The sequence below is a fragment of the Falco biarmicus genome, chromosome 9 (genome assembly GCF_023638135.1).
Source record: "Falco biarmicus isolate bFalBia1 chromosome 9, bFalBia1.pri, whole genome shotgun sequence".
Lineage (NCBI taxonomy): Eukaryota > Metazoa > Chordata > Aves > Falconiformes > Falconidae > Falco > Falco biarmicus.
In genome coordinates, this window is record NC_079296.1 from 30329603 (window position 1) to 30356172 (window position 26570).

Sequence of the window (26570 nt, forward strand, 5' to 3'; positions counted from 1 at the left end):
AAGTATCTTAAACATCAAAGAAGTCAACATCATGGTAAAATTTCCAAAATATTTATTAATTTATCAACACAACCCAGTGATTTCTCAGAAACACAGATGTCTATACTCTGTTATAAAAATTAGAAAATATATAAACAAAAATACTTTTAATTCATGGTTGCAAACAATTTTTAAATGACCTGGTTCTGTATCCTTTAAAATTACTGATGTGACTGCGGTTCCCAAGCCCTGAGAACCTCGGCTCGGCAATTAGGTAGAGGCCTTTTAACTCTGTGTGAAAAAATGATGTTCAGTTTTTGTGTGTTTCTATGTCCAGACAAAAGCCTACTTGAATTCCTTCAATGATGAGTGGAAATTCCTTTCAGCATCTTTCTCCATAGTTAAGAAGCCAACTGAACATGACTGATAGACACATTTACGACAAGGATGAGATCTTCAGGTGTTTAGCAAAATCCAAGGGTTTGTGAACAGCAGTCTCACTGAGGGGTTGTTGAAGCTGTTTGTTTAGCTCTTCATCTATAAATGAACCCATTTGCGAGAATGTATCCTGAAAATGACAAAATATTAGTTGCGTTACTAAACAAGGCCAGTATGTGTTTTCCACGCATAGCTTAGATTAGCAGTCCTGTTCCTCTCCCGTGCCCCTGGTCATCTAGACTAGACCTATGGAACTGGCAGCTCAAGTGTACCTGGCCTGCCAGCAAGACTCACTTGGCTGCAGCAAAGGTGTCAGGCAGTCCTTCGCAAGCTCATGGTTTTGGTGAAGATTTTTTTTGTTTGGTTGTAAACTGGGCTTTAGAAGAATGCCTACTCCACATAGCCACAGCTTCCAGCTCTGAAGGCGCTTACAGACTGTGTCCTGTTCAGCACACCTTATAAATCAAGCATCTCCGAGCAAAAGGCCAATGAAAGTAATAATGGTAGTGGCAGAGCCTGCAAAGTCAGAAAGGAATGCCCTGACCCTGCCTCCAGGGAGCCCTTCTGCCTGCAGCCAGATCTGGAGCCCTCCGCTCTTTCCTAGTGCTCTGCACATGATTTACACCTCCCTGTTAAACTTAACACTTGCAGAGTCCAGTATTCTGTGGACTCAAGGACCAATGAGATCCTCTTTAGTGGCGCACAGGGAAAGAGAACTCTAATTCAGAGCTCCTGTCAGCAGGGGGGAGGTGCTGACAGACAACAGCAGCATGGCACACAAAGGAAAGCATGCAGGACAGATAGGGTAAAATTTAGATGCCGCCAAAATTTCTTAAATGAGCCAAACAACCAGAGACTAGGAATGATTCCAGGGTAATTTTCCCAGTTATGTCCATTATAACCACTTACGGACAGTTTGTTCTCTCTGTTATCTTCCTCTTCCTTTGTTTCTACCTTAAAGAACTTGTGCTTTTTTTTTTTTTTTTTTTTTTTTGCACTACACAGAACTCTACCTGCTGTTCCCAGCCTTGTTCTGCCAGAGCTGCTGATATAACACCCCAGCAGCACAGACATGTCATGCAGTCATTGTAAAAGGACAGAATTCCTAGGTACAAATACATTTTCAGAAGTTGCTTCTCTAAAATGGAAAAAAAAAAAGTGCTCACCAGGCTTTAGCTGACATTACATTAAAACTTGAAAGCACTAACAAGATTAATACTGTTTTCATTAGGAAATAGGAAGACTATCACTTTAAAGGACACACCCCTCACTGTACATTCAACGGGGCTGGCATCTCAAACACATCCAGTGCTGAGGATCTAAAAAGTGTTCACCCATTTCCCCTCTCAGTACTAAGCTCTTTGTTCCCTTCTAATTTACACTTTTAAGCTACAAAGCGACACTAACGGGGATCAGTATCCTCCTACATGCTAAGTCAAAGGCTCTGGAAATCAACTGTCCTGCCAGCTACCCACACAGGGGAAATACAGCTGGCTTTTTACTGCTGCCTTTTGAACAAACATTAGCTCATCATTACAAAAGAGGGACAAGAAATCTGCACTGAAACACTGAAAAGTGTAAACAGTAAATAAAACAACAGCTACAACACCTTGCTACATTAACTGATGCTGTATGAACAGCTCCACTTCCCATAGCACTGACTACAAAGAAGGAACAAAAGCTATCTTATACCAGCTAAAAAAAAAAAATAATACTTGACACAAAGTACAGCAACCAGAAAGCCCAAGTGGGAAAATACATAGTGAGCCAGCAGACACAGGTTATACTGATACATCATGTAGTTAAAAAAGGACACAGAGATGAGGCGGTACCTTTCTTCTGGGCGTTACTGATGCAACAGGAGGATTAAAGGTCATTCCTCTCGTATTGTATGCCTCAAAAAGTTCTGTAGCAGGCCTACAACAAAAACCACAGTGAAAAACGCCAAACCAAGAGACACACACACACCATCCGCACCCTCCACCATGCTTTAAGAGAACTCTTCAGAGTATCAAGCATCACCTGGAAAAGGCTGGAAGCCAGCAGCTGGGAAACAATGCAAGTAAAAGCAAGTACAATGTGTCTAAATACTCAGCTGTAGGACAGAAGAAATGGGAGACAAGAAAACTGTTCTGTTGGCTTGCCAGAGCTCCAAGTAGTCACTGCCTGCCTTGTACATATTTGAAAAAGTAACACAAAAACAACAACAAAAAAAAAGATAAGTGGATAAAGGTTATCTAGCTGACACAATGTGCTAGAATTCCCAACGGTTCCTTACCAAAGGGTTTTATGAAAACTAAGCAGCCGTGTGAGAACAAGGAAGACCACAACATGGGAAAAGAACTGGTTAAAAGACAGGGAACAGAGGACAGGAGTCTACCATCAGTTTTTGCAATGACAGGAAGAAACAGTGGATTTCCCCAAGGTCTGTGCCAGGACCTGTGTTTTTCAACACGCTCGAAGAAGAGCTGGAGAGTACCAGGTTATTTGTGGTAGTAAGAATGAACTGCTTGTAAAGAACAGATAGGCTGTATGAGATGGTCAGTAAAATGGCAAAAGTAAAATGGCAAATGAAATGTAGTATGCAAAAAGACAAAACGGAGAAAAGCAATCTCAGCTTCATATAAAAACAACAGGCTCTGAGCTGACTACTATCACATAAGGAAAAAAATCTTGTTGTTACGACAGATACTTTCATGGGATTGTGTGTGCTGTTTGGAGTTCAAAAGAAACAGAACAGAATAAAAAATAGTTACATCAGACTATAAATCCACAGATCACATCTCAAATATTGCATCCAAGTCTCCAATTTCCTCATCTTTAAACACTTGAATTCAGCAACAGGCAACAACGATGAAAAGTGTGGAACATCTCCTGTCTGGGCCAGATCCCTTCAGCCAGAAGAGAAAGCAGATGGAGGGGCAGTATGATAGAGGACTACTAAGTCACACGAGGCACAGAAAGAGTCTTGGAGCAGACTGTTCATTTCACTTCCCAGAGCAAGAACCAGGGACTGTTAAACAATGCACGCTGGCACCAGGTTCAAAATAACAGGTAGGTCTTAATGTAATGAGCTGTGCACTCATGGAACCGTTACCAAACAATGCCGTATTTGTAAAACGTGTGCTTTGGTACAAGGGACACTAAAAAGAATTCCATTAAGAGGTACTAAACAGAAAACAGTATGAGGTTCAGGAAATCTACCAGGCTCAAACCAGTCAGAAGCTAGCACACTGCTCACAGTGTCTCTCTTACGTGCTTGCCCTGTTTTTACTCTTCCGAGGCACCAGCTTCCAGCCACTGCCGAAGACAGGATGCTGAATTAGATCCTTAGTCTGAACCAGGATGGCTTTTCTTATGTTTTAACATACGATGGGACCTTATGCTGCAAACTGGTTTCCAGTTTACACTGGACAGCCACAGTTCAGTGATCCTGATCCATATTCAGATCAGGGCTGCTACTGAGGAAATGCAGACATTTTTCTCCCATGGGAAGAAAGCACACCACACTGTGAGATTTTTACCCTTGTCACAGCCTGGCAACAAGCCTCAAAAGGGAAAAAAAAAAAGGCAAGCAAAAAAAAAAAAAAAAGGCTGTCAACATTCTGTATTCTGTACTGGCAGAACAACAAAGGAACTGAGTCTGAAGAATCTTCTGACTTCATGGATAATTATTTTTAGGGATTCCATTAGTGAAGTATGAGCAACGGATTCCTTTCAGGGCACTATTTTTATAAACAGAACTCTCTGGTAACTCACCTTTGGCTCAAATCAAGTGAAAGAGCTCCTGAGCCTTCAGTTGGAGCTCCAGCAATAAGGTGACCTGCAAATTTCTGCACTGTTGGATGATAGTGTCTCTGAAAGAAAGGAAGAAAGAAGGCAGTTGACTGAGGGATAATGTATTTATGCATGGATTCTCGCACTTATTTCCATTTCAATAAGATGGAAGGTTCTGCTTTTGTTTTAGACAGAGAAACTGAGCATCCCAAAACAGTCAGTTTCTGAGGCTAAATGAATGAGAACACCCAGTCATACATTTATTCACTAGTACATCAGGCTGTGAGTACAACTCTCCACGGTTAATCTAACTCTCCTCCCAGAAGGCAGGATGAAGAGCAGAGGAAGCCCTCCCCAAACGCTAAACGCTGGCTGGAATGAGACATCAAGGTGTCAGCTACTCCCCAGAGAAGGGCTGGACTGCCAGGGAACTTAGCAGATTGGAAAAGCCTCCAAAGGAGTCTTAGTAGGCAACCTGCAGTAAGATCCTGTGTGGTACCTATGCACATTCCCTTTTGAGCTCATTCCTTCCCTGTACTACCGCACTGCTCTTCCTCTTTGTATGGAATGGGCTCATGTGTGCCAGATTTGGTAAGCCTGATGATGTCCGATGTCTATTTTTCTAAAACACAGAAACATTTGGCAGCTGTTTACTGCTGACTTTTACTTCCCAAATCACTCAGTTGCTCACTAACCTGCAGTAAATGCAGCTCCCACAGAGCTGTGTTCTGAGCATTGCAATGCTCTGGTTCATCTAGTTCTGGGAGATAAACTCCACTGCCTTGAGATTCGTTGTCTAGTAAGAGGTCCATCTTTGGGAACGTCTACAACGTAAAAAAACAGACCGAATTGCTTATGTTACACATCCAATTATAACATGGTTAGGCTCTGGTTTCATTCTGTGACAATCAGTCTCAGCAGCATTTAAGGATACTCTGTTTTCATTATTCTTGCTTAAGATACTTCAAAATATTTTGCATTAAATCATTTTGTCGAAAAAACTCAATAACCTTTAAACAGTAAGCTAAAAATTCCAACATGTAAAACTTACTTGCATTAATATCCTGTTTGTTGCCAAGATCCCAACACTGGAATTTGGAAGTACATGAAGAGCAAGCGTGGAAAGTCGCTTTAGGAAAGCCAGAGCTCGCTGCTGGGAAACTTGCTTTCTCCGCTTGGCAAACATGACATCGAGGCACTGGAGCACAATCCCTATATCATCATTGGTACGACCTCAGAAGCAGAATTTCATACAGTTAATAACCATTTCGAGGAACATACAGCTAAATACTCTGCTACTGACTGCACACTGGAACCTGAGAAACAGTATGAAAGCTAAGAAGTTCAAACACAGCACTAAGCATCCATCCTTTTTTGGTAAAAAAATAGTCTGGCTTTGAACAGAAAAAAAATGTATCATTGTTTTTTGTGCTCTTTTCTAAGAAATTATTTGTTCCATCAAAAACATCTAAACATTAGAAGCAGTTAAGTGTTATAACCCTAAACATTATATCATCTAATAATCATGCAAAGATTTAGTCTTCTACCCATGCAGAATGTTTTCTCTCAATCCTTCCTCCTTAGTGAATACACATTTATGAAGTTAATTAAAATTATGTTAATTTAGAATTTTATAATTATTTCATAAACTATTTAGCTTCTTAGAATTATTAGAAAATTTAGATTATAAAATTAGAATGTCAAAATTATAAAGATCAGAAATATAAACCAGAAGGTTTTAGAAAACAGAATTTAAATTGGAATTATTTTTTAAATTACATTAGCAAAATCAGATTCTTCTCCATCAGAGAAAGAATCAAAGGAAAAATAGACAATTTTTAAATTGTCACTGAAAGAAACAATTATAAGGAAGTCAAAAAGCTTAAACTGAAGACGGGATAAACACTTACCAGAGATCGCTTCATTAGGGAATGCCAAGTACGTGATGTGATTAGAACCTGTTACCATATATTGCAGTAATACTTCTAGTATTTGTATTGCAGTAATGCAATGTGCAACTTGAGAAAAAAGTAGATTCGAACAGACAGTAACATTTTCAGGACTCGGGTATCTTAAAACAACTGTAGTTTATTGACACTACATTAAGGCGATGATACCAAACAAGTAGAATAAACATTATCTAGGTAAGCACTGAAAATAAGAATCTGGAGTTACCTGCATGTAGGCTGAACAGTGTCTTGTAAAGATGTGTGTAGAATTTCATTGGATCAATGTTAAGGACATCACCTATTAAAGTAATCCCAAATAAATACATGTACTCCGTTAATTTATCAGACAATATTAAACAAAAGTTTGTTTTTAAAGATCTCTTACCTTGACCAGAGAGTATATGAAAAGCACTGAGAATGCAATGAAGACTCTCACGATAGCTTAAATCCTAAGAACACAAAACTGATTAAGTACCCAAAAGAATACAATTTTAAGGAAATTGTAATAAAAGTAAGCTCAACTTACCCCAGATGCAATAAGAGAATGAAGGACAATCAACAGGTCATCAAAAAATTCCACATTTATGAGATGAGCAAACCTGGAATCAAAGAGATACTTATTTTTAAACTATAGACATCATCTGAAAACTCAATTCAAAGTATCCTGAACAGCCAAAATCTGCACCTTAAAATCAAAGCTAAATCAAATGCTGAACATCTATTATCTTTACATACATGGATGACTCAGCCCCCAACTGCTAATCACAGCATCCTTATAGCACTAGAGACATGCTCATGTTCTTCGGGAAGTAATCAGACAAAATGATGGAATCACATCACACCCTGCTGGGTTTGCATCACATCAATTCTATCATGGGAAATTACACATCACATTGAAATTATTTTAGGTGAAAACTTCAGCAGAGAAATAAAAGAATTTCAACAAATTTGTCAGGGACCATCTTCTCTCACTGCTTAGAAATCCCTTTCAAAGCCAAAAATCCCTTCAGTGCTTTATGTCTTTTCTAACACACATGAAACAAGGTGGACTTGGTTCTTACTTTGCAAGACCTTCTAGCACGGCTGGCAAAAGTGGAGACTTCTGAGCCTTCTTCAAGATTCTAAAGTAAGTTACAAATACAATATTCAAGGTCTCGGTGTGCTGAAGGAAAGAGAATGAAATAAAATACTTAAGCATGGAAAACGGATATTTCTACTTCACTTAAACTGAAATGAAAATGCTTCTCTCTGTCTAAGCCTGCACTCAGGCCTTCCAAACCAAGTGCCAAGACTGCTATCTCTGCTCTTCTTATGCTGAAAAGCTCAAGTCCTGCCCCCTACTTTGTCCCCTCACACTCTCCTAGCTACAAAGCCTCTCTTCCCTCAGTCCATCCATGATAGCCACACTCCTCTTTTGCCTAAAGGCCAGTCCGAGAGGCTGGGAACAGCCATTACATAGTGTCATATGGAACAGGGTACCTGAAGCATGAATGACGATGGATTCAAATACCTTATTGTGCAGAGAACAGAAGGAAATCGGAATGGGTAAGTTGGCTTTCCTGGGTAAACCAAAAGGGCTTGGTTTACTAAAACCTAGACCTTCGGCACAGGCAAAATATTTGTAAGCTTCCAAAATTAGATATAGTGTGGAATGCTGACAGGTTGGGATGGAGGGAAGACACTTGGTTACAAAAGGGTTAGAAGCTGATATTGTGCAAAAATAGAAAAATAATCCCTGAATTACTTACCAGCTTCAGTTTTTTTTCTTTACTTTCTGACGCTTCTGCTTCCAAGAGTTCTCGTTCCAGTTTCTCTTCTGCTTTCTTCCACTGAAAACATACATTTGATTTGAAGACAACAGATTAAATGCTTCTGAAGAGCCTGGATGTCCAGGTTCCAAAGATACCCAGACAACAAATCTGTCTTGTGAGTTGCTTAAGTCACCCTATGATGCTACTAAGTATACCTATATATGATGATACTAAGTATATCTAAGGTAACCAGCTTAGATATACTCCTTCCTAACAGAAACAAGCAAAGGTATTACCAACACCAGAAAGAGAAAAAAACTAGGAAGGTAATTAAATCTCTGTAGAACCTCATAAATGTTCAAGTACAATGCAAACACTCATCATTGATGCTGACAGTTAACAACGGCAACAGGAGAAGTGCAATCACTACTAGAACAAGTAACTGCATAAAGCCACTGAAGTAGAGCCTGAGAAAGCTCAGGTCATACCTTTCTTTGCATTCTTGAAAGATTTTTTCTTTTCTCTTTGTAAGTCATGAACTTTTTCTTTGGTGCAATGTCTTCAGAATCTTTTTGTAATTCTACTTCCTTAATTCTCAAGTGAAGAAATACTTTTAATACCTATTGTAAAATAAAATAAATGCATGAAAGATGACAGAGGGTAAGAAATCCTGAATTCCATTCCAGCTGGTCAAAAGTTCTTCTGTTTACCCCCTTCCTGTTACTTCATCCCTGTCTCTCTCCTCTCTGCTCTCAGTTCCTTCCCCAATACTGTTCATTTCTATCCATTCCTCCATTTGTCTCTCTCATTTCAAGTCTCCCTGCCTGACTTAACCCACGCCTCTGTGGGGATCTGATCTCCTCCTCCCCCGTCCCATCCCTCCCTCCCTCTCTAACCCTCTGACTCAGCCCACTCCTAGGCTGCCTGTGTTCTGACAGAGTAAGGAAGCTGTTTGTTTGTAGCCAGCCGCTGCACTATCTTTAACTTTCAGGTTTCTTTTAAACCACTGACAGAAGAAAATCACGTAGTACAACAGAAAGCCTCTTACCTCAGGTCTGACATCGTAATTTCTACCCCTCACAAGGCCAGAAATGACCTTAACTACACCAAGGGAAGCATAGCCCAACTTGTCTTGTTTGAAGAGCTTCTTAACTGCCTCAAAGCACAGTTCGGAGATCTGAAAAAGTAAATTAAAACAAATTATTCTGTAAAGCTAAGTCCATGACAACAGCTAATTGATAATACTGATGGTATTTACTAATTAGGAAGTGGACACAGCCTGTAAAATAGCGAAAAGATATGGCCACAAGATCTGGATATTGTGGAATAAAGCTCAGAAATAGATTATTTTTCATGCAAAACAAGAACTCTTCCCCTAATCATAAAAGCACTCACCATTTTTGATGAATCATTCATGAGCGGAACAATGAGCACAATAATGTTATTGTGGAAGTTAAAGTGGGGTAGGGCCACAAGGAGTTCACACAGACACTTCACTGCTATCTCTGCTAGACCTTTATATGCTTTTAATGAGATGACATTGCTTTTCTTCAACTTCCTTTGTTTCCAATCTGCACAAAATATTATTTTTAGTTATTACTGTTCAGAATGTAGAGGAGCTTCTAAATTTTTACATTTTTAGTTACTGCAGGCATTCTCCTGCATACTTCATGCAAGCACTATTTCAAAGATAGCTGGCAGCATTCAGTCAGAGGAGGTATGCCACAAACAATTCTGCATTTACTACAAAAGATAGAAAGTGTTGACTGTACCTTTAATTGTTTGTTCCAGATTTTCCAAGTAAAATTTATACTGGCTCACAAGGCCTTCTTCAAATTCTCTCAGTTTCTGAGTTTCTTTTTTAACCTATAAACAACACAAATTAAATTTTATCTGGAGATCTAAATCCCGAAATTAGCCAATGGTGAAAAAAAACTGTTTTAAAACAAGTATCAGATATCTAAGTAAGTTTTTTTTCTAGACAGACATGCCCAGAAATGTATTAAAAATATTTCTACAGATTTCTATACGTGTTCTTGTGCTCAGAGGGCCTTTTCTGACTAGGCCTATCTCATTTATAGAGATTGAAGTGAAATTTTCAACTAGATGTTATTTAAAGCCATGACTCTAAAGTGGCACTACCTATATTCAAGAAACCTTCTAAAGAATTGTTTAAAAACAAGCTCCAGAAAACTCTGCATTTGTTCAGCAAATTATTAAACACATTTCAAAGAAATCTGTGGTGGTTAGGCAACAGTGTTGCATAATTTGCTTTCTTTCTAGTTCTCTTCAGCGTGACACAAAACACGGTCTTACTCCAAGGTTTATGATGAAAGTCACCCAGGTTTGGTGTAACTACTTTTGACCCCACAATACTCCATATTCTATAAAGAAACGTGGTATTTCACCTTGGTAGCCTTTTCTACTTCAGTGAGAGGCCGAATTTTGTAAGAAGGCACAATATCTTTGAATATCTCCATCAAAGAAACCATGACCAGCTTCCGAACAATCACAGCCACGTTAGGATCCTGTTCCATCAACATGGCACGCAGCTCCTTCAATTTTTTAATCTGATTAAGAAAAGAGGCAAAGTCAGCAGCAGATCACCCACAAACCGATGTACAAGCACAACGTACATTTCAGCAAGCCTGCCACAAGAAACGTGCCTCATTTTCAAATAGTAGAAAGCCATTAACTCAGCAGTTACTTACACTCTACTTAGCACTACACAAAAAGCCAAGAAACGCTAGATATCCCAACAGAATTTTTATCTTAGGAATGTTCAAACTATCCTGGCTATTACAAACTTGCACAGGATTACAGAAAATTACTAGCATATCCTGAAACATTGAGAACTATCAGATACAACCCTGAAATCTGAGCTTAAATAAGGATCATGCTTCAGGAACAAGGTTGTTTGGACAGGAAATACCACAGACAGTATTATTCCTAAAACCACTAGTATTCAGAGGGACAAATAATTCCTGAACAGAACAGTCATCTGGATCTTTACCTGATTCAACTCCTCTGTACCAATCTATGCCAGCAGTTTCACTGAAAAGTGATACTACACTGACCTTCCTTGTTCTGCTCACGCATTTTTATGCTTTTGGTGTTGTTTGGTCACTTCAGATCTTTATTTATTGACTTACTGCACAGCACAGGCACACATACACGCACATTAAGTAAATGCTACCTACATTGCCATCTGGCTCGGAGAGAATGGCAGATGCTAAGGCAGCTATGTGCGTCTTCCTTTCCTGCAGCTTTTGCCTCCTTTGAGCAGCCATCTCCTCAGGAGTAAGAGCAGGCAGGGGTTCTTCAGTAGAGTCTAACACAAGGTGTGAGAGTTAGAAAAGAGGGTCACTAGGGAAGCCCCTTAACAAATACCATATTGCAAACTACAGTTCTAGATACTGCATTTCAGATGGCTACCACGATAACCCCACACAAGAGTAACACAAGCAGTTCCACAGTAAAAAAAGTTCTAAGAATGACCTTGCTGAGCCTATATTAACCCAGATTAATTTTTGCTCTACTCCAAAATCTCATGCTTGCAAAAAGAAACAGATCAAATGTTTTTGAATCTGCAAATGGTATTCCCTAAGTACAGTGGGAACATATAAACCCAACACATGACCCCAATGGTGCCAAGATACTGCAGTGCTCTGCAGTTTGCAGCAAATTATTCACCATTCACTTTTTCTTTTAAAAAACACAACTGTTTTATTTGTATTTTCTGCGTATTATTTTCCTACAAGCATGTCTTCCCTCAACTTCAGATCGTATTTAGAGAACAGCAACCCAGAAGTGGCAGCTACAACTGCAACTGTTATTTGAACATGACACTTAACTGGATAGCAAACTGCAAATGAAAATCTGAATTTCCTGGTATTCTGGTGTTTTAACTGAAAAATGTCATAGACAGACACTCAAAAGCCTACACAAGTCTACGTCCTGAACGGCATTTCAAAATGACCTCAGAGTAGTCAAACCAGAACCACAGCATATACTCAAGAGTATATCTTGTAAGAGCAAGATTTCCCTTCTCGCTAGCAAAGATGACACAACTGATATAAGGGGCTTCATGTAAGCATCAGTTCCAGATGAAAATCAAAGTAATTTTAAAAACAGATTCTGAAGCCAGCTGTTCCTCAGGCCCTGGGATCCTAACAGGTAAGAAAGCAAGCTCTGAATAGTTGTTATGCTTTGGGGCAATAGGAAAATGAATATATTAAAAAACACCCTAAACAAAATGGATGTAAATTACAAACTTCCTTAGGGAACAGTGAAGTAGTCTTCAGATATGTCAGTGATTTGAAAACCCAAAACCCAACAAAAAGCAAACATGATGTTTTATTACCGTCTGCTTCCTCCATTTCTTCTGTATCCTCTTCTTCATCCTCTGCAACATTGAGAGCTGCAAAAAAAGAGCATCTAGTGTCACATATGTAACAAACACTGTAGAATTTTAAAACAACAAATTATATACATCTTGGCTACTACACCTATTCTGGAATCTGTGTCTCACCTGGCTTTTCCATAGTTTGGGGAATAATGCCACCCTTGTCTTTGATGGGGAGCAGATGGATGAGTTCTTTTTCTGGCTCAGTCTGCATGCGTCTTGGCATCTTCTCATATTTTTCAATCACACTTTCATGTTTTCGTTTTTTGATATGAACAGGTTCACTGAAAAATACAAGGCAAAGTAACTAGTCATGTAACTAGACAAGAACCATGTATGACAGTATACTGGCAGGATTAAATGTCTGCACTTAGAAAAATAAATACGGGCTGATCTTACTAAATGGTATGCTTGAGTGTGTTCACCATTGACAGCACTAGTCACCACTTAATCAATGAATGTTAATATTTATCTGTATAGGATCTTTGAATTTAGGACAGTGATTCACTAGGAAACTAAGCGTGAAATGAGCAAAGGTAAAATGCTTCTATTGATTCTGAATTTACATAAAAAAATTATTAAATGGTGTAACTGCTTATAGTACAGGCACACTATGAAGTGTTACCTGTTTATCTTATTAAAAACCTAAAAGCTAGGGATGAAGAATCACATTACTGAAGCCACGTGGTCTGTCTTAAAAGAACAAAAGCAGTGTTCCTGTTATAAGGGGTAGAGTTTCAACTACGGACACATGAAGGACTCTGAAAGCTCCAGGCTCATGGACTGCAAGGCTTCAGAAAGTAAAAATCACTTGTATGAGAAGTAGTTTTACATCCCAGACTCAGATTCCCTGCACACAACACAATCACTCTATGCATGCACTGTAAGGACACTGCACCAGCTTCAGCCTTGCTGTCCCCGCGTAGATTAAACCTTTCCTGTGTATCCAAACACTACTCAACTAGAACAGGAATTCTACACGTCTGTGACTGATCTGTTGAGCATGAAGAAAATACAACTGCTGTGAAAACAAGGGAAATTCTGGGTCATACCAGGCATCTGGAAGCCCTAGTACTAGCTGACGGGTTTTGAGACAGCACTGCTCCCATTCATATGGCAGTAAGTGACTCAGGGACTTTTCAAAATAAGGCAACAGTGAACAAATCAGGTGAAGCTTGTAAAGGCAAACATCCTTCAGAAACATGATTTCAGCCCTAAAATAGTAAAAATTTTGGAAAAGAGTAAGTAAAATAGAAAGGTGCAAAATATGAGGATCTCATCACAGCCTGTCTCTCCCCTGAGCCACAGTGCTGCCTTACCTGCCTCCCTCCCCACTGTGCTCCTCCACTGCATGAGCAGGTGCCCTGACAGGGCTGAACCTCACTAAACATTTAACCCTGAGCAGTCCTCTCACTGGACAAACTCACAGGACCCTCTCGCTGGACAAACAGTCCAATGTCCTGCTTAAGATGTCCCACAACCTCGCTCTCCCTTGCCATGCCTTGGCCTTCCAAGCAATGCTTAACCAGGATGTGGTAATGAGTGGGTCAGTACATGCACGTTTTTATGCATCCCTACTCCATGTTAACTTTTACCACTACTACTATCACTTTTCTACTCCGTTCACTGGAAAAGCTTGCGTCACACCCCACTGTCCAAGGGTAACAGAAATAACCCAGTGTGGTGTACCACCCTTTCACAGGGTATCTTTCTAGCCTGGGCATAGTTATACAAGAAGCTAAGTATTTAGTCTGTGCTATTACAAACATGTAATTCAGAAGTGGGTAATATGTAAGTGAGGTAATATCTGACAAGTTCTTAAGAATGATTACAGTTGATGAGAGTAAAACAGATCAAAAAGACATTCTCTAGTTTAAGGGAACACTATGAAAGGAGCTTAAAACTAGTAACAGTAGAACAGGTGAAAGAGCAACTCCTTCCATTGTGTTCTTCCATTCTAAAAATGCCCTCTCAAAATGAACACAAGACATGCAGAACTGCAACTTGAAAAATGTCACTAAATAAACCCACATGATAAATTTTGAGTTTTGCAAGACTTTACACTTGCATGACACCCAGTTAGTTTGGGAGGAGGGAAAGGTTTAAAGTAAAATTCTTTCAATTCAAGAACTTGCAATGTGGCTACAAGAGACCATACAGTAGAGTACAGCACAACTGCAACTTTGGAAATAAAAAGTACTTTACTACTTTTTCCCTACAAACTAGACTAAATTATTAATTAGTAACTACAGTGAGCACTAACAAATTCATTCGTACTGAAATTAGCAGGAAAAAAAAGCAAAAAAAAGCTAGAATGCTCTCTCTTCTTGAAAAGAACAAAATATGCTTTTTGCTCATTTCAACATTTAGTCTGAAACAACCGCTCCAGAACTAAAGAAAACAAAACTTTGCAGGGAAAATTAAAACTACCCTACAGCAGTTAGGCATAGAGAGTCTTTTCACATTCATCAAAAAAGGCAAGTTAAGATTTTCAAACAATCGTGTAACCAGACTACTCTGTAGAACTGTATTTGTAAAAACCTACAATTCTACAACTCAAGAGTACTATCCTTCTTTGTATTTCATTGCAAACTCTACCTAACACCTTGCTCCAGAAAACTGGTAACAAATTTTTTGTATGAATGTTGTGGTGTTGCATGGGTTTAACAGACATGGCTTCCAGAACTGTCTGGGGTCTTTTTACAGCAGTTTGTAATGCAATACGGAAAATACAGTGGCGCAATGTCCAGGGAGTGTCCTGAACACTCTATATAGAAAAAAAGTCCATATACAGATTAAAACATTTCTTTCAGTTTGAGGAATGCTACTCATCTCACAGCCAAGGACCTCACGGGAAGGAACACTGTGCAGAAATAGTATCCTGAAGGTGAACACACTGATACACATCAATACATTAATACTGAATGTACTGACAGACTAAGGAAACACTAAACTGGAACTGCAAACAAACACCAGACTGAAAGTGACCTCCTGACATCTGTATTACATTACCTATTAATTACATACTAACCACACAAAACTGAATTAGTATGAAAAGCAGACAACATGACACCACTCACTTAGAAGAAAGATCTCTGGTTAAAAAGGATGCTTTTTGAGCCAAATCCTCCATTAATTTTAAGTCATCTTCATCCATCATGTCCAGCGGAAGAGCCTCTTCTTCCTCTTCTTTCCATTTTTCAGCTATTTTAGAAGATGGTATGTAAAGATTAAGAACCTGCATGTATATTCAAACTTGAAAACCTAACTCTGCCTACACCTGTGAGACCATTTTACAGCTTACTTCCACCTGGAGCTCATCAACCTTCTGCATGTGTTTTGTGTCACCCAATAATGACCAGAGCACACACATTTCTACTATCTCCAGCTGTCAGATCCTGTTGCCAGAATGGCTACATTTTATATTTTTCATAATTCTTTTTATTTTCTTTAAACAAGGACAACAATTATTTGTACGCAGAAAATGCAATGTTGTTTTCTTGATACATAATTTTACAACATGAAGCAGTAGGATATTTAGTAACCCCCATACCTTTTTGCTTACAAAAATAACTCCGAGCAAACACTTACCAACTTGCTTTTTCTTGCACTCTTCCAATGGAAAAGGTTTTCTAGAGATAGCATCTCTGACAGCCTCCCTTAGCTTCTTTTGTTCTTTTCGATACTTCTTAGCAGCACTCTGCTGCTTGAACTGTTTATTCTTTAATTTGTTGTCAAGTTTTATTTTACTAGTTCTCAGTAACTTGCGAAAGCTTGGAACTCGTTTTGTGTTTTTTCTCTAGGAAACAAACAGAAAACTACAAGTAACTGACATGTTCATAGCCTTTGTGGCATTTATTTCATTCTTTCTGATCTCATTACATTCGTTTTTCTATCAGGGCCAAATGTGTTTCTTCCAAATAGTAGCATCAGTTAGCTCCAACGTCACCCAACCACATTACATTTTTGAGGCCTGCGAAGAATGTTTTACAGAAACATTCTTTAACAACTTCTTTATTAAACCCTATGTCCACCACTTTTAGACACACAAACACTTTAAGTACAGTAAACAGATCGTCAGGGCACAGTTCTTTGCCCTGTGTGCTCAAAAGCACCCTACCTCATTTCTTCAAGATGCCATTCTGACCCAACATATGACAAGGTACTGGTACTTGTACCAGTAATTTAAGGCAGCTTAAGGTATTGGCACAAGAGTGTCTTCCTGCAGCACATTTCCCCATGCTAAGCTCTCGCCCTCTCCCGACCCAAACTCTCCATAATGAGAGGCGGCAGCTGTACCGACGAGCCAAGGCTGCCTGTACAAGGCTCAGAACAGCACGATGCAGAAGCTACGTACGTGTTACAGGTGCCAGAGCTCAGAAGAACGAGGGCTCACGGAAAGCCCTGAGGCCCAGATCAATGCGGGTGCTCTGTGCCAAAACCACAAGCCTCTCCCGAGAGCGCTCAGCATGGAAGCGGCCCCAACACAGCTCACCCAGTGAGGGGCGCGGGAAGGCAGGGGCCGCGGGGAGACAACGGGCCACCGCACCAGAACCTCAGTAAGGCAAGATGTAGCCCTCCAGCAGGCGGCCAAGCGTGGGGCTCCTCAAACCTGGAATTTTTGTCAGTTCACCTTTAAACTCCATTGATAGCTTTGCCTACGGGGAGCGCGCTGCAGAGACAAGGAACACCGACGCGCGCCCCTACGCCGCACACGGGGCCCCTGAGCCAGGGCCGCGACAGGCGGTCAACGGCCCTGCCGGGGGTCGGCTCGGCCTGTGCCCCCCGCCGCCACGCCGAGCAGGGCACGCTGCGGGCTGCCGCGCCCCTCAGCGGAGCGGACAATCCTCAGCCGTTCCTCATTCCGTGCCTTAGTCCGGGGCGGGCCGCAGCCCTTCAGGCACGCCGCTCTGTACCGCCCTCCCGCCCCACGGCCCCGGCCCAGCCCGCTCGGCCCGGGGGCTGGAGCCCGCGCAGGAAAGCGACCCCCTCCCGAGGAGCCCGCGGCAGAGGCCCGGGCCCCGACCAGGCTGCTGCCGCCGCAGCACGCGGGGCAGCAGGAGGCCCGGGAAGCGCCAGCCCGCCCGGCCCCCAGCCCCCCGCGCCTCACCGGCTTCATGGCGGCGGCCCCTCGGCGCGCTGCGGCGGAAGCGGCGCGCGGGGGCGGAGCCGAGCCGAGCCCCCCAACCCCGCCGCCACAGCGCCCCCTGGCGGCGGAGGCCCTGCGCTCCATAAACCCACCCACCGTTACTGCAATGCTCCGGCCTCCGCCCCGCCCCGCAACGCCGCCGCCGGGACAAAGCGAACCGGGACGCAGCCGGCGCCGCGGGCAGCCCCCGAAGGTACGGGCCTGCCGCCCCCCTGCTCCCCTGCGAGGCACGGAGGATCCGCAAAGCAGCACCGGAGCCACCCGCTTTACGTTTTATTTACACAGGACTTGTTACTAGTGGTCTTAAAGGAAGGCTTGATCCTTCTATTTACAGTTATATACAGATTTATAGTTGAAAAGTAAGAAAACTGTACAAGATAACACAAAAATATAAGACAAATTGGATCCAATTAAAGTAGTGAATACATAAGTTAAGAAAATCTGACATTTACATTTCAAATTGTAATATTATGAGTAGCATATATGTAGTTTTTAAATCAGATAGTAAATGTAAGTTACACCACACTAAAATCTTTACCCCAATTATGTAGACTCTGCTTTTAAACAACAGACACCTGGAAGCCTCCTGCACCTAAAAATACATAATGGTAATTTTGACTTGATTTCCACAGAGGGACCAGTTACAAAAACCCACATGTAAGGAATTTATTTACATTAAATATTAGCAAAAATGGACCAAGAGAGTGCAAGTGTTCCTCACCTGCAGTGCTATCCATTGCAGATTTCCATCCCCTACAATCACAAGTTGTGGTACAGCATCTTCGAGAACTGGAAATGTTCGAAAACATCTGCCCTGACACTTTCAATATGACCTTGTGTCTCACAGTTAAAGATGTTAAAAGAATTACCACTCAACCAGATGCTTTTTGGATTTCAGTATTGCACACTAATAAAAGATAGTTTCAAAAACAATTCTGTGTCTCCATTATTCTGAAGTGTTACAAGTGGCTGCTCCTTTGACCACGCAAAGTCTGCAGATAGCTGTGTCAGTTTCTAGTGTTCACCGTTACATGCAAGTACTTCTGAGTTGGAAATGGCTTGACAAAATAGAACTTCTGGTGGCAAAACCCTTTCACAGAATACCCACTCCATTTTTAATAAGATGCACAACTGATACACCAAAACAAATGCTTAACACCACTCTCTTTGAAAGCTGTACGCTCTGAAAATAGCAGCCCTGATCTTACCACTGTTTAAAATTAAGATGATTTTTGCTCTGACAGGTTTGGGCACAATACGTCCACAGTTCCTGAGTTAATTACATTTGCCCAGACTGAAGAATGAAGCTGCAACTTAAAAAAAAACCCAAGCAAGAAAGACAATACCCCTTCCCAAATTTTAACCATCTTGCACATAAACATACCAAACAGCCTTATTTGGTCCTCAATACTTTCAAATGGTTAATTTTGGAGGTAATATTTGTACCAAAGCATTTGGTTTGGATAGCAGTTTCGGGGCCTTAAGATTTAGCTTTCCCTCACCAGCCAAAAAAGTGCCTTTGTGGTATTTGTAAAAAAAGTTATGCCTCAAAATTTTTTTTAAAGTACCAACAGAAGTTATTACAAATGTTTATTGCATTGAGCTGATTCTTTTAAAGTATTAAATATGAACTCCCCGACTTCTCAGTTTCATAGGTTTTAGTATTCTGTGTGAAAACAAATCTTCCCACGACAAAAGCTAATACTGGCAAAAGGGTGAAGATTCCATCAGTTCATTACTCCACTGAGAGCTGTGTCATTTTCCCACCTCATTCTCACACTTTCTACAGTGCTTTTCCACATAGAAGTGATGTGAAAACTCCTTTGTCATCATCAAGTGGTTTTCCACATTTTCAGTTGACCTCAACGTTACATTAGCTTTTCAGTGCTGGGCTGTGGTTCTTGTCCCCTTCTTTGTTGTCCTTCATTAGTGAGGCAAACACCTGGAAAAGTAAATTATTTAAGGAATATAAAAAAGTCTGCCTTATAAAAGAGATCAATATTAACCACCACAATATTAGCATGGAGATAAGTTTCTAAAATAAGACACTAGAAAGGAAGTGCCCATTGCTCAGAAGCCAGACATGCAGCATAAAGTAGTCATTGAGCGCCCCATATACTCACATGGTGGTATGTCTGGTTTTTTATATATGTGAATATATATATCTCCAAGAAAAACTCACCTGTGCCCATTTTTTGTTACTATTCTGCATCTGAATAGCTGCAATACAACTAAAAAGCTTTTCTGATGTAATGTCTTCTGGAAGTTTTGTTAGAAACTGTGCTATATGAATAAAGTCCATCTGCAGGAGAATATCTTCATATAATCGAAGGATACCTAATCCTGTCCTAAATAAAAATTCTTCCCCATCTCTACAGAAAACATCCCAGACACGACAGGCCAGATCAAGTGGTAACGACTTGCTGTAGAGTGTAAAAATCCTACAATTCAGAAGAAAAAAAAAAAAAAAAAAAAAGAACAGTTGTAACTTCAACCTATTTCAGAAAGATGAAAATACAACCCCCCTTTAAACCTCAGTTACATTAGCTGAGAATAAATAGATGACAAGTTATTTCATATGTTCTTATTTTTTCCCATATTTCAAAGATTCACAAGTCTCCTGTTTTTGAAGTCAGAACTCCTACTCTGAAACGCATCTTCTTTTTATGCTACAGGAAATCTTCCATTTGAAAGCCACCTCCTTTAGGAAGCTGTGGCTAGAGAGGTTAAAAACTTCTTTACACTCAAACAGGGTATAATATACAAATAAAAACTTAAGCAACAAAGATCGTAACTGTGTAACTCAACCCTTCCCACTATTTAAGCCATATGGTTTAACAGCTGTTAGTCATGTTTTCTAAACAAAATCTAAAGCCACAAATCATCAACAGAAGGCTACATCCCACTAACTTACCAATGAGAATAACTACATTCCTGTGATACATTGTGAATGTCTATTCACACTAAAAATCACCATCTAAAACCAGTTAGTTTTTTTCTTACAAGATGAGTCCAATTGTATTTCTTATTGCAAACTTTATTTTTAAAAAGCATTCATTATACATGGGCAGAAAGTTCAGTCTGCTGTATGTACCTTATTGTTGAACCCCTCCCATAAATTTGTAGTGGTTCCCTTGATACAAAACACAGCATTCTCTGTTTCCCCATTACTCCTATCAGGAAGTGCTTCAGGAACCTCAGACTACCATAACCTCTTCTACTCTGCCTTTATAAGAGGAGCTCTCTTTATCTCAAGGACTTCTTCGGAACACGTGCAGGAATAACAATCTTCATTTCCCACAGGTAAGTGGAAGCAGAATATTCTAGCACTTCGTACAGCAGCACTATTTCTGCAACATACATAGGACTCCCAATCTGCCTAAACTCTCAGGACTGCAGCACACTCATGCCTCAATGCTGCTATTGTACAACCTGCTCCTGCTGAGGCTTACTGCTTACTGATAAGCTGTGTCTTACAGCCCAAATTCAAATGACACGGCATTTTTGTATTTAATTCTACCCAATTCAATTTACTCTATTGGAAACTTCTAACCCATATAATAACCCTATATGAAGCATATCTTTCTCCACACGTACACTTGTGAATAGACCTTCCCATATCTGGCAGCACTACATACAATTCAAGGATGCTTGCATTACTGCCTTCCATTACAGGCACATAATGTAGTTTGATACTCTGCTTTAGAGCATTCATTACTTGAAAATGTTCACTGTATTTCTAAGTTTATCCCTTCCCAAACCAGGTCCTAAATTTCATCCTCCTCCTGCTTTAAAGTCTATATTCCTATATTCACATTTTATTCAATAGCTGACAATGCTCATTTAATCAAGTCACTTACAATCAGTCGTAAGACAACTATGATGGAGTAGCCACCTCTCCCCTACTTATCTTGCACATAGCTGAGTCTTACCCCAGCAATAAGAAAATCAGACGCACAGGAGGCCTGTGTGTCTCATTTTCTATATGAATAGATGTCACTCCTAGTCCCAATCCATAAAGTGTGAATCCTGACAGAGGAACTGCAGTTGCACAGAACAATTCAGCACAACTTCACAAGATCTAAAAAGCTGAGGTACACACACACACCTACTGAATGCTTTCTTTATGCTGTATTTCTATTGCTGAAAAAACTATAGCAAAATGGAAGGAAAGTGTTCCAACAGTTCTAAGGTTAGGTTTGCTGCGTCCTCTGAACTCACCAATCTATCAAATATATGTCCGGAGTAAGACTGTATGATTTGAAATGAAGAAACAATTTGGGAAGGTTTTCTTCAAAGAATACTTCAAAGGCTGCAAAGTATTTCAGCATCTGTAGAGACAGTAAAGCACTTCATAAGCAGTCACCAAAAGAACACTTAGTTGTAAAACAACACAAACCCCACCAAAAACTGAGGTTGTCAACATAGCGCAATGTGACTTCTTGGGATAAGTACGACAATTCAGCGTTTCTAGAGGAAAAATCAAAACAGTGGATTCCGTTTCATGCATTAGTATCTGGTATTCTCAATTTTGTAACCACAGATTAAAGTTCTCCACTATTCAATAGGACAAAAGGAATTAATCAATAAATCAGCTATGCTTCAATTCAAAAGATTGTTATGGTTCAAAACCAAAAAACTCTCTGCATACCATGCTGTGATCCACACGGAAAAAGGCCAGCTGGCATGGCTTGTTTAGAAGGTTAGCAAAGGCAATGAAAGCATCTGCCTCTTCCAGATTGAGAATGAGCACAGCAGCAATGAAGGACATCCCTTGTACCTTCAAGTGGGAAAAGCATCGGGCAAATATAGGTGAGTAGGTTCAGTACATCTTATATCTTTGGAAATGCAAGTATTTACAGTCTGCAATATATCAAGTACCATTGTGTAACATTTCCAGATGACAGAAACAACACAGACAAATAATTTTTATGCATGCAGTCAATTTGATTTCAGCAAGAAATAGGAGTGTTTTTTCAGATGCTGGTTTTAGGTGTTTAATGGAAGTTCTGGGAGGTCTCATGATCACAAGTCCTCAGGACTTGCAGTGCAAGAAAGTTAAAACTACACAGACTGGACGCAGAGCTCCTGAGAGAGAAAACTTGGCCTTGAATTCACTGTTATGGGAAAAACAGACATGGAGAAAACCCTCACATACAGGACAGTTTAGACCTAGACAGATATGTTGAAATTGAGACAAAATTCTGTTTCAGAACAGTCAACACATATCTTTCCACTTGCCAAACAGTATTTGCTCACATATGTAACATTACTTTTAAGTGGTGAGCTACAATACAAGTTTACATTTTTCCATGATTACTCTCTCAAAAACACTTTAGCTTGTAATCAGAGTGAAGAGCATTATTCTTGTAGTTGTTAACTAATGATCTGAATACTTATTATACTAAAAATAATTTTACCAATTTCAACTGCAGTGATTATTATTCCACTGTTTCTAGGCATCTATGCTCCTGCTCCTCCTTTAAAAAAAACACTCAGTATTTTAACCAATTAGGGAGAAGAATACTGATATCAGAAACAATCTGTTTCCATTTTTGTGGGGCAGATGGGTGTGGAAATAAGATTACATTACATTTAATGCCATATTAACAGTAAAAATAAATCTATGATCAGAAATATCCAGGCTAGTTGTGTTCCTAATGAAAAAGAGAAGACCTCTACACATGAAAAGTTACTTATTTGCCTTTTAAGACTCCACCCTGAGAACAAGCAGTCTCAGAACCTGCAGAGTTTGTAATCTCACTTAAAGAGTATGGGAGGTTCTCCAAAAATGAGGTCACAGATGACAGAACTCAGGGCTAAAAACATTTCAACATGAAAAAACAACTTGATACTGATGCAGAGTCTGAAGCTTGACTGATTTAGAGAGGAAAATATCCTGTGCTAAACAATGCTTTGTTACATGCATTGGAGTAAAACTCTTCTTTTTAGCCCAGAAGCAATCAGAGCTTGTCAAAGGAGTTCCTAGCTACCCCCAGGAACAAAGAAAGAAAAAGAAAAGCATGTTTGTTATTTAACTGCTTCTGTATGCTGACACCATTCAGAGAGATGTTAGGTTTAGTCAGTTGGTTTGTGGGGGTTTTGGCAGGTTTTTTATGGGTTTTGGTTTAGTGTTTTTTTCTTTTTTAAAAACAGTAACGTTTGCTGCAAACAATCTTCTCTTCACTGAACTCAGATGGAGCAATTAATCTTTGACAAGACACCAATGAGGAGTTTCTGGATTTCAGGATATGTGGTAGTAAACCAGAGAGTACCACTGTGGAAATGACAGCAGTGGGAGCAACACCGGGACAGAACAGGCCAAGTGCTCACTGGAAATCCACTTAGCATGGGCGGGTTTTTTGTTATTATTTTTTTCCCCTATAGATACTCTGAGTCTTTCAGAACTATAGTGCCTAATGAACACATCTGTTTAAAATTTTCCATGCAAGCTACAATAGTATACTCATCCTTGACATTCAGTACATCTTGAGCTATTTAATTATCTGTAAGAATTACCATCATTGTAACTGCTATGAGATGAGCAAATGCAAAAGTTGATTTATTTTTTTTTTTAAAGTGCAAGTAGCATGAAGTTTAGACAACCTACTCATTAATACACTCTAACACATGACATCTCAAGCTTATTTCCCCTGTTATAAACATTTTACAGCAAATACTTACGTATCCCACATCCGGTCTGTAACATGTATATGCTCCCAAAACACTATGCAGGAGATCATGATAAGGACCACCCTAATACAAGGGGAGGGACGAGGGGGATAAGAAAAAAGTTGTGGTTTTTTTATCACTTTATAAATAAAAGAAGGTAACAAGCCAGTATTTTAAGATGCAAGTGAGCCAGTGAGTTATTGCTTTGTTCACATCTAGAGTAACTTCAGTTTTTACTGTTACCATGTATGCTTTCGAGATGTTAAAGGAGAAGTAACAGACCAATAATCCTATGAAATAATTCAGTAGAAATCAGTACATAATGGAAAATAAGGATATGTGGTACACATCCAAGGTTGTTTTTTTCTTTTCAGAGACCGTGGAAGTTCTAGTTCTTAGTAATGCAAGTTACTGTATTACAATAGGGCACGCTTTTTTATATACGTGTTTATGTATATATTATAGCTATATAAAAATCATAAAGCCTGAAAATGTGTACTAAAACACATCAAGATTTCCATAGAAACAGTGAGAATATTCTCATGTTTGCACGTAATTTCATAGACATTAGAAGGAACCACATGCGATTTTTCCAGGAGAAAAACCTTACAGCTCATCATTAAGTGTCACTAGTTTATTCTCATTAACAAAAAAGATGATGATTTGCTGTTGTATGTAGAAAGAACTGATTTTACTTCTGTTGTTTTATAGAAACAACTTCTAAAAACTACTGCATATTTAGCCAGCTAGGTGTCCATTCTTGTTTAACTATTCAGAAGTTTAAAGCTGTCTTAACTAAAGTTACAGAAATCTCACCTTCTGGAAAATATATAGGGATGGAAATGTGCGTGATATATCCAACTTAATTAGCTCCAGACTGGCCTCACGATCAGCAACAGATGCACCTGCATCTGTAAGCAAAACCATCACTTATTAAAACAGATACATAAATTCTGCATACTTCAGAATAAAATTGCCATAGGCATATGCAAACTTTTAGGATCCAAGGAAAAAAAAGTTACCCAATTCTAATTCTTGGAGTACATTTCTATAGTACTATACTTCAGAAGCTAAAACTGTCCACTGATACCTGCTATATGCCATCAACTCCAAAGAGTGAGGGAAACTATTATTAATTACTACCTGGCCAGACTTAAAACAAACAGGTTACTTTTACTTCCATGTAACACTCTATCCAGGCCCAGAATGGCCCTGCACTCACTAGAATTTGAACTTTGCCAAGCCCAGTCCTCAAAACCCTGTTTTCTTTCTTATATTCTACTGTGACTTCAGTTACTGAGTCTGTTCAAGAGCACAGACAGCACTGCTCTTGATCTAAACATGATCCAGTGGGATCTCGCTTTTCAAATTTTTCATTCCTAATCAGCGCATTTGGTGGCTCGTTTCAACCAGCAGCATTGAAATACACTATGTACATGAGAGGAAAAAGATTAATTACATCATTATCACAAGAAGCTGGCACTACTTCACCTGCAAAGTCAAGCATATTACTTTCAAAAGTCATGCACTTCTCATGTCCCACTTTTACTGAAGGTAGCTAAAATGTACAGAGAAACGTCACTGAATAGATTTGGGAGGAAAGGCCACCTGGGCAGCCAAGGAAACTCAAGTAGGGTCTGAAATGTGTAATGCACACATTCTTCACTTCTCGGTTCCACAATGAAAAAATAGAGAATTATTTTTTTCTTTCCCAAAATTGTGGAAGGGATGCCAACATAGAACCATCTAAGCAAGGCTAAGCAATAGCACATAACTGTAATTTAGTTTCCCATTTCTTCTTTTTGTATTTCATCTAAAATTTTCATGACAGCTTAGTCCTGGTATTTCAGGAATTCAGAGGAAAACACATTCATTTGAAAGTGAACTAGCACATGCAATATTTTAATGCATCTTTTATTGATACAGTAAATACTGTTAAGTCCCTCGCTCACTGACTTGTTACAAGAAAGCAAACATTTGAGTAGGAAATGACTGAGCACTTTTAACAAGTATTCCTAATGCTGCAATTGCAACTGAACTTGTGAGAGCTGGGTTTGTAAAAGTGAATAGGGGGCTGTCCAGCATCCAGGAGATCTCACCTTCTGCGTCATTCTCAGAGCTTGTCTCACTGAAGCTTTTCCATCGTTCCTTAGCCCTCGACAAGAAGATTTCATAAAGTTCTGCAAGAAAGCAAAACAAAACCAACAACAACAAAAAGGAAGAAGCAAGTGAGAAAAAAGTACCCAGCCAAAACAGAAGTGTTCTCAGCTTTGGTTTTGTTGCTTGGTTTCATCTTTGCCACTGGCTGTGGAGGGAGAATCTATTAGCTGGTTACCACTAACCACTGGAGTGCCACTATACACGGTTTTATAGTATGCACTGTATTATGCTTTTGTCTGCAGTGAGCGTGCAAATTACAAGAGGGGAAAACATGTCTTAAATAATTCAGA

General features: G+C 39.7%; 2 protein-coding genes across 2 annotated transcripts in view; both read right to left on the reverse strand.

The window, feature by feature from the left end:
* Positions 1-35: 35 nt before the first annotated feature.
* Positions 36-17485, reverse strand: NOC3L (NOC3 like DNA replication regulator). Its single transcript, XM_056351900.1, has 21 exons — positions 17410-17485; positions 15891-16098; positions 15380-15503; positions 12426-12583; positions 12258-12314; positions 11095-11225; positions 10303-10464; positions 9667-9760; positions 9290-9465; positions 8943-9071; positions 8383-8514; positions 7892-7972; positions 7205-7305; positions 6670-6742; positions 6529-6592; positions 6370-6441; positions 5246-5427; positions 4890-5018; positions 4177-4274; positions 2250-2334; positions 36-547 (listed from the first exon to the last, which is right to left on the reverse strand). Exons 1-21 carry the CDS (start codon positions 17416-17418, stop codon positions 416-418), a joined length of 2397 nt encoding a protein of 798 aa, XP_056207875.1. The 5' UTR covers positions 17419-17485; the 3' UTR covers positions 36-415.
* A 223-nt stretch (positions 17486-17708) lies between these two features.
* The window catches only part of TBC1D12 (TBC1 domain family member 12), a 45107-nt gene continuing 36245 nt past the window's right edge, over positions 17709-26570 (reverse strand). The window contains 7 exon segments of the mRNA XM_056352143.1: positions 17709-19390; positions 19631-19889; positions 21670-21779; positions 22100-22228; positions 24133-24204; positions 24937-25031; positions 26220-26300. Coding sequence (XP_056208118.1) covers positions 19322-19390; positions 19631-19889; positions 21670-21779; positions 22100-22228; positions 24133-24204; positions 24937-25031; positions 26220-26300 — 815 coding nt within the window. The 3' untranslated portion in view covers positions 17709-19321.